General features: G+C 44.5%; 3 protein-coding genes across 9 annotated transcripts; all 3 read right to left on the minus strand.

Moving 5' to 3' along the window:
- Positions 1-850: 850 nt before the first annotated feature.
- Positions 851-3,740, minus strand: LOC108621966 (uncharacterized). Of its 2 annotated transcripts, none has more exons than XM_018019576.2 (4): positions 3,123-3,740; positions 2,760-2,977; positions 2,618-2,673; positions 851-2,532 (listed from the first exon to the last, which is right to left on the minus strand). In XM_018019576.2, the coding sequence occupies exons 2-4, from the start codon at positions 2,781-2,783 to the stop codon at positions 942-944; spliced, it is 1,671 nt and encodes a 556-aa protein (XP_017875065.2). In that variant the 5' UTR covers positions 2,784-2,977; positions 3,123-3,740; the 3' UTR covers positions 851-941. The 2 variants fall into 2 exon arrangements, with proteins under 2 accessions (XP_017875065.2, XP_026666914.1); XM_026811113.1 differs by having other exon boundaries at positions 2,760-3,048.
- Positions 3,741-3,956: 216 nt separating this feature from the next.
- Positions 3,957-5,484, minus strand: LOC108621972 (uncharacterized). 2 transcript variants are annotated; one of them, XM_026811114.1, is made up of 3 exons: positions 5,314-5,484; positions 4,662-4,753; positions 3,957-4,446 (listed from the first exon to the last, which is right to left on the minus strand). In XM_026811114.1, the coding sequence occupies exons 2-3, from the start codon at positions 4,722-4,724 to the stop codon at positions 4,189-4,191; spliced, it is 321 nt and encodes a 106-aa protein (XP_026666915.1). In that variant the 5' UTR covers positions 4,725-4,753; positions 5,314-5,484; the 3' UTR covers positions 3,957-4,188. The 2 variants fall into 2 exon arrangements, with proteins under 2 accessions (XP_026666915.1, XP_017875078.1); XM_018019589.2 differs by having other exon boundaries at positions 4,662-4,889.
- Positions 5,485-5,568: 84 nt separating this feature from the next.
- Positions 5,569-8,157, minus strand: LOC108621967 (palmitoyltransferase ZDHHC3). Of its 5 annotated transcripts, none has more exons than XM_018019580.2 (7): positions 7,931-8,156; positions 7,535-7,839; positions 7,257-7,442; positions 7,036-7,172; positions 6,880-6,964; positions 6,594-6,806; positions 5,569-6,522 (listed from the first exon to the last, which is right to left on the minus strand). In XM_018019580.2, the coding sequence occupies exons 2-7, from the start codon at positions 7,613-7,615 to the stop codon at positions 6,361-6,363; spliced, it is 864 nt and encodes a 287-aa protein (XP_017875069.1). In that variant the 5' UTR covers positions 7,616-7,839; positions 7,931-8,156; the 3' UTR covers positions 5,569-6,360. The 5 variants fall into 5 exon arrangements, with proteins under 5 accessions (XP_017875069.1, XP_017875068.1, XP_017875070.1 ...); XM_018019579.2 differs by having other exon boundaries at positions 7,535-7,842; XM_018019581.2 differs by having other exon boundaries at positions 7,535-7,752; positions 7,891-8,156.
- Positions 8,158-8,307: the final 150 nt, after the last annotated feature.

Here is an 8,307-nt window from a genome sequence, read left to right on the forward strand (position 1 = left end):
CTAATTTCTTTTTAAAAAATGCGTTTCTAAAGTGCATAAACTTGTGAGATTGACTGCATAGCCAATACATCCTTAAATTAGTATTTGAAAAAATTTGGATGACTTCGTACTTGTACAGAAGGTAGAAAAGTTTGATAAGAAAAAGAGAAGATTGTCTGCATAGATTAATATTTATAAACCGATGTCCAGTTTGCGCGTCTTATTGTTAGTCGAATGACAATCGATATCGATCCGGATAAAAACGATTGAACAGAAGAATTTCTGATCGCTCTCAAGCGATCTGAGAACTAACTCTCCAGGACGAGGCCGAATCGTGAATTGTTAACGAAAAACGCACGACAAAATTAATTAACGACGCGATCAATTCTCGAATCGCGTGCAACGCGTCAGATATGTATCTACGCATCTATGCAGATGCGCTCGCGCGAAGAAAGCGATTTCGTTTTCGATGAATTCCATTGCTCGACCACAAACTAAATTGGCTAGAAACAGTTTCGCTTTCCATATTCCGCTGTTCCTGGTAATAAACGCATGCGAGTAAGTCACGCGCGAAGAATCCGCACTGCTGGAAGATCGGCCGTTCGAGCTACTTCAGGAAAATCGTTAATCGGTTAATGTACCCGCGGCATAATTAATAACGATAATTGCCCGTGAAATGGAAAGCGATAGCAGAAAATCTCGTGAAAAGCGCTTACCTAGCGTATAATTGATTGCGATTTAATCGCCGATTAGAAAAACTGAAGAAAAATACAATGTATCTTGCGCGTTGAAGGTTTTGCAATCAGGATCGTGAGGCACAACCAAATAATCAGATCACGTTTCGTTTAATCAAGATTATTTTCTATTTAATTCGTCGGCTTGTACATCAGCGTCGTAAGAGAGTAACATATTTTATGTAGTTATATCGATATTTACAATGAAATTGATCGAAAGATTCGTCGTCAGTTCGTCGCATTACTCGCGGTTTTCGGTTTACTGCTGTCCGAATCGCGTTGCCCGTCAGAACCAGACTCGACCTGTTCGTCCTTTTCTTTTGCCTGCTGCCAGCAACATTTCTTTAAATCCGATGCTGACTCTTTCGAACTGATCTCGCGGGAATGCACAGTCCGTTTCCAAGAAGGATCCGTCTCGTCACTCTCGTCATCGTCTCTTCTGTCTTGTAACTTCGTTCGATCCGATCCTTCAGTATTGGTCGACGAAGATTTCTTCGTATACATTCTTCTGAGCGGTTTCCATGGATAATTGTCTGTTCTGAACACTGACTTTGAGTCCGATTTCGATTTCTCATCGGCGGATATGACGCTTCCATCCAAGTTGAGGTACCTCATCTTCTTGCTCGCGAACTCGATGCTATATTTCGGCTGATCGGAAGGTCGCGGTTGTCCATAGGTGGATATCGGAACGCGGGAAGCAGAGAAATTCGGTTCGAATCGCGTGTGTAGAACCGCCTGCTCGGAAGCAGAGACGTTCGTCGGACCGTGATGGAATCGATGAAAATCCACGGAATCAATCGATGGTCGAAGAACAGGAACGGGAGCAAAATTGTGGTTTCTGCTCGGCTCGTTTACAGGTAAATAGAAAGAATCGTGGAAGCTGATATTCATTCGATTGGCCGCGTTTGGCGGTCGAGGACGAACGTCGTTCTTCGTCGGCACCATAAACGAATTCCACTTGCCATTCTCAGGCTGCTTTAGATGTAGCTTGTACTTGTACGTTCTCCAAGCTTTACCGTCCGGTCGTTCGAGCTTCGCATCCGAAGCGTTCGGCTTGAGAATTTGAACCGCGACGTTGCTGTCGGACGACGAACTGTCGTGCGGGATCGAAGGAAGCTCGTTGTGTTGATCGAACGAATGCGAAACGTCGGAGTCCGGGAGTATTTCGGCGTGCTCGATCAGTTCGCTGGGCTTGACGAAGATGTTCTCGTCGAGCGTCGATTCGACCTCGTCTGCCGGAAGATGCGATATCAATCGTACAACGAGATGATCCGGCTGTACTGGCTCCAACAGTCTCACGTACACTTTTTCGCCTATTCCTGGAAAATGGAACGGGCCGACCAAAGGACCGATGGATGTCGGTGCATCGACTATTCGTTTGAGCGTGTTCACGATCGTGTCTAAGATATTTTTGTTCTTCGTCACGCGATATATCGGCTCGATGCGAATCGCTCCTTCTCCGAATGCGTCCGCCGGACCTTGTATCGTTTCTATATTCTCGTTTTCGATTCGATTCACCCGATTCAATTCATGTATCGTTTTCGCTTTATCAGAATCGTAGCCGATGCGTTGAAGCTGCCTTCGACGTCTGTTCGCTTTCGATCGATACGAATTCGTTCGAAATCGCTTGTGTCTCTGTGCCGTGGAACGACTCGGACGAACTGTATGAAAAACTTTGCTAGATCCGACGTGCACGTTCGACCGTGCCGTCTGTTCACGGGTCGTCGTTTCCGGTCGCAGGGTGGTGAACGTGATCTCATCGGGATCGATTTCGTCCTCGGTTTTCGGCCGCCCCACTTGCTCCTTCGACTCTGGACGTCTACACATTTGCAAAATAAATCGCGCAAAGTAATTAGCTTCGTCCGTTTGTTCTTTAAATTGCTACTAATCGAGAGAAGACGTACCTCTTGGGACGCGCTGTTTCCGCGCCGATGACCGTCGATGTCAAAACAGCACAGACCTGCAACAGTTACGAAAACAAGTGAAGATCGTGTTATCTTGTTACAGATACGCGTATTTATCGCAACGACGAATTGATCGACTCACCGTGAGCACACGCGCGATCCTCATGTCGATCGAACCCAAGGTCCCACTAGATCGCTTCACCGATCCTGTCTATGCACGCGTATGAACGACTGCCCATCGACAACCTCTTTTAAAGGTCTCCTCCACCTATCGAACCACCGCCGCGATCACGGTTAAACTAGATTCGACGACATTGTTTTACGTACCGTACGCGCTCTTCTTGTGTTAACTGGATTTCCCTTGAGAGAAAAAGAAACGTTGCCGGTAGTAGAAGCTCGGAGCGTTCCGATCGTTCGCTCGATTCCTACACCTATCACTTGTTTAATTACGCGTGGCGATTTCATTCATCCGATCGCGACTTAATTTATATCTAGTCGTACTTACTTGCGCTTGATTGCAATTTTTCTTATTTTTCGATATAAACTTCGGCTGCGCGGCGATGATATGTCTGGCGCAGGGTAACGAGCAGACTGGATCGCGTTCGATGTCTTTCCCGTAACAACGAGCAAGGGTATCGACGCCTGTTCGACGAGCAATCACCTTTTGAAGATACCGGAGAAAACGAAAGATCTCGCAGGGACGTCGTTCGCAGAAGGACACCTACGCTTAAGTGACCAACTGATGGATAATTTTTCTTTTATACCTAAGCGCGGCACGAGTACATGTTCGCTGCTCATGAATAATCGCATCGCCGCTTCCACCACTAAAGGCCCGGAGATCTCAATGAAAGTGAATTTTTCTATGAGCCGCCTTAATTGGACGAGATGAAACGGACCCGTGCCAGTGAGTTCCACGATCTTTCTACTTGCCATAGCCGAACAGCTGATAGACGTCCAGCTTAAAGAGTAAAATGCGCGATGAACGAGCGCCGAGAGAACCGCGACCTGTTCTGTTCTCCGCCGTCGCGGATTAATTACAGCGAAACGAAAGTCGTGCGACCACGCGACGCGACGCGACAAGACGAGCCGAACCTGTCCCGCACGACGTCATCCATAACGAGCAACGGAAACGGATCAACGGATGAGGAAAAGGGAAAGGTAAAGAGTCTGCCGCGGAACAACCGATAAAAAGATCGGATTAAAACTGATTAAAAACTGCTGATCTATTTCTGCAAGGAATTCTCGTTTTCTTTCTCGTGCCTTGAAGCAAACGTAGACGAAAAATGTTGATCGGAACGCAATAGAACTTTTGGAGAGATCGGGCAATTATAGAACTTACTTACTTACGAATTGTTTTTATTGTCTATCTGCACGTTACAAGTTACATTACACGTGTACATGGGTATGACAAGATTTATTTGTGAAATGGGCTGCAACCTCGGTTGGACGAGTGGCGCTTCTCAGAATCGAATAGCGCTATAGCGTTGAAAATCGAGAATAACCGGTGACGACTTGTACGTATAATAAATTCTGCGCGTATTCCGCGGTAATTCGATTAAACTTTTCTAATTCTAATTATAATTGAAACGACGTTTTCCGTCGAAACGAAAACCGTAAGCTGCGCTGTTCGGTGCGCCGACCAGGGCTGGGTTCTTGTACTGATGAAAGGAACCGTGAAGATGCGGAGGCCTCACCGCGTTCTGTTCCTCCTCCTGAGAGCCCTTCAAGTAAAACGCCTCGAATCGTCCTTCCGGTAACAAAATGTCCTTCAACGATTTATCATTCGGGTCATAGGCGATAGTATTGGCGACCAACGAAATCAGAAGCCACTGAAATAATCAAGGCTGTCGTTAACGTCGAACGATCAATGAAAATAAATACGATGGTTTAACGTGTGGTGGAAATCTCAAATCGACGACTATGTACCCGTCCGTGTAAATGTACTTGTCCGACGAGGTTGATTCGTTCCGTCACTATAAGGCTTTTCCTTTCAATGACGACGTTTCCAGTTTTTTACTTGTCGGAAAACGCTTTAAACACCTACCTGAGCTAACATGGTGCGCGCCTTCTGCGGCTTACGAGCGATTCCCGATCTATGTTTATGCATCGAAAGAATCGAATCCGTATGTCGCACATCTGAAAGAGATTCGGAGCTGTGTTTTAACGTGGAACGTGCCATCGAGAAGGCAGAAGTGTGTTTGGCCACACTTCTTTCTCGATCCAAATCTCGGTTCCCCTCTCTGTCGCGCGGTTCAATCTCTTCAATGAAACGCTGAAAGAGATAAAACTTCCAGCCAGTTTTCGCAGAGTTTTTTCAAATCTAACGATAAGTATACGATGTTAGTAGAGTTCGTCAACCTGATTCTTAACAAACTTGTTACACGTAAAACCGCTTCGATCGAATTCTATATGGACACGAGCGAGGACGGATCGACTTAATTAAATGTGATAAACGCCGACCAGCTACCGAACTGAACGTAACTGTAACTAATTATCTATATAATTCTACTTTCACCGAGTACTCGTTAACGATCGAAACCGCTTCTGTGATACATACATACGTAGTACACAAAAGTCCGGGCTAACGAGAAGTCGCGATATTATTGCGTGCAATCACGTCGTGTCTCTATACGCGATTCGTAAAAAGGTCATTATTAAAATAAAGCTAAAAGACTCTTTTCTCGATTGGAACTTACCGAAGATTGGATCGTAGCAAAAGTGAAAGCCGCTCGATCGCACACAACACTATAGTAGATGCGAGTGTAAGTATTTACCGTGCTTTACTCGCGTTGCCGCGGTGAAACGTTTCCTTTACCTGCACACGTTTAACGACCTTGCCACTACCAAGCGCCCCCACGCTCGGCGCGTAAAATCAACACTGACGTCGGAACCCGCGAGGACGGAACTCGGGAGCGAGTTGGGACCAGTGCAAAAGTAACGCCCGGTAGATATGGGATATGAGAAACTGTACAATTTATTTATACATAGAAAAACATCAGGTATCGTCATTGTACGCTCGCGTACGAAAACGGGGAATAAAATGAAAGCTGTCGGTATGTCAGGTCTGAAGAGACCAAGTAATGAGTGTATACGTGCGTAAGGTTCTCCTATAAGGGTCGTTGCTGCCGCGAATCATCGGGTAACGATGACGATAGAGATTATTGTCTCGTCGGAACTTATCGTTGCGTCGTCAATCGAGAAGAAAAACTGAGAGACTTAGGTTTTCGAATCACAACGGATAAAGCAAGCACGTGGTAAACGCGATACGTTACTATCACAATGTGCGATATACATGTACATACATATACGCTTGTTGAAAACGGTGCGAAACATCGACCTCGTCGCATCGTATAATACTGGCGCATACTCTACTTTTACGATATAAATTACGCTAGCACGATAAACATTGTCCAGTATTACGAGTAAATAGATCGGTGGAAAAGAGAAATGATCGCTGTACGATGATTTCAAATGATTGAACACAAAAGTGCTTGGAAAAGAATCGCTTTGTTCCACGTCTGCAAGTTAAAAAATCTCCCCCTTTTGGTTCCCTTACTTTCCAACCTTTTAAGTACCCCTTAAAAATGATCGCGATGAAACGAAAACGCGTTAGATAACCGTATAAAAGTACAAATGTTCGATAGATTTGTACGTGAATTCACGATACGCGATAGTTGTCACCTATTTACAAGTATGAAATATGTATGTATCCCTGGGATAGAGCCGCTCGTTGTAACAACGCGTTAAACGGAATATAAATAAGATTCTTGTTTCGTCTTCCCCTTCGGAGGCGAAGTAAACGGCGAGAACCAGGCGATAGAAAATCTTCCGAAGACGGCTTGGATGGATTTCCATCTACTGTTACGGACCCACCTGGCTTCCTCTTTCTTCAATTGTTCAATGCCCTGTCGAAAATCGATCCGTGTAAATAAATGAACGCAGCGCGAATCTTTCGGCTATTCTTCCATATACATACGGTTTCGTCGTTCCATATTGCTTGTAGCTGCGTTCCCAACATCACGGCCGTAAATATAGCGAACAAAAGAGCCTCGAAAGCCAAAAAAAGCAACAGCACGACCGTCGCCGGCGGACTAAACGTAGAACACTCTTTCCACTCTTGCCTCACGCACGTTGCAAATTGTTGTATACATAAAAATAATGATTGCAACGACATTGCTGCTATGTAGAACTGAAATATGAACCGATGTAAATGGATTTACTCGCGCGTTCAGTTTCAACGCACTTTTGACGTTGATACTCACGGTAAAAAGTACAAAATACTTCTGATTGTTCTCCCCGACGCAATTATTCACCCAAGGGCAATGGTGGTCCATTTTCCTGATGCATCTGCAATCGAGAACCTCTCGGTCATTCCCCCTCGTATGTACCATCGTGCGCCGTACAACTCACGCAATTACCTTTGGCATACCGAACAATGATGTGCCCTATCTGGTTTGATCGAGCAACACTTCGGGCACTTAAAAATTACTTGCCCGTCCCTAAATCCCATTTGTTCTATCATCTCTTTGGTAGCGTTTCCTTTCGGAACAGCACCCTGTAAGACGAACTTCGTTGGACAGCTGACATACGGCATTAAGCGGAACGCGTGCATCTACTTCAAAACGTAATTTCTACTTACCGGATCTGTGAACATCGTTCTTAAATGCGACGCAAAAGCTAGAAAAGTTAAAGATTGAAATATCGCGGTGTTTAAACTGGAGTAGAGAGTGTTTATCGTAGGAATGAGAATGACCGCCATCACCACGAATTCTGCGTAAATTATTAACAACCACGTTAAGACTGCACATATGATTCCGCATATGTCCTGCAATGATAAAACAATTTCTATTACATGGTTTCGAAGCGTTGATCACCACCAAAATCATCGAAACTGTTAACCGGAACGTTTAAACCTACTTTTATACACCACAATCTCCCATCGTAACATTTATTGTGGACGTCTTTTTCTCTATGAAAAAACGTGTAGTCATAACCCATGATTTACGTTGGTGCCTATTGATTCCCCGACTATTAATCGCACGAAAATACGCCAATAATGTTTGTCATCATAACCATAGTTCGCTCGAAACGAAAGCGGATCGAGGTTATGTGAAAATTAAATGACGTTTCGTACCCTGTGTTACGAAGCGATTATCACAAAGATGTAGAGCCTGGGGCCTAAGTACGTATGTACACGCAACTAAATCGAAAAGTTCTGAGTTCTGCTAAAATGTGGAATAACACGATTTGTAATCCTTTCGACAAGTACTCACGATTCCCTCTCATAGATAAACTGATCAACGATGACCGTACCAAGAGCATTGACTTTTATTTCTATTCTTCACATTTTTCTATTCAACCGAATACGTTCCTACTGACGAATACCAAGTAACGAAGTTCATTTCTCCCGGAATTGATTAGTCCGAACGAGTACGACACATCCATTAATACAAATTCATGTTATCGTTATCAATAAATTTGAAGCTCCCTCTAAACCACTGAACATCTAATACAATAGCTGTCACAGGCCGCGATAGATAGCCGGCATGAAACTGATCAAATGATGTAAGGAGACAAGGTGTGTTCTTTAGGCAGACGCGTTTTTGTCTGAATATGTTATAAAACTGAACGCGTTATCTAGACTTTAGTATTTCGCTGAAGAATTGCACTTCGAAAACAGGGATTAGTCA

Source organism: Ceratina calcarata, unplaced genomic scaffold (assembly GCF_001652005.2).
Source record: "Ceratina calcarata isolate Rehan_Ccalc_2016 unplaced genomic scaffold, ASM165200v1 scaffold191.2, whole genome shotgun sequence".
Classification (NCBI taxonomy): Eukaryota; Metazoa; Arthropoda; class Insecta; order Hymenoptera; family Apidae; genus Ceratina; species Ceratina calcarata.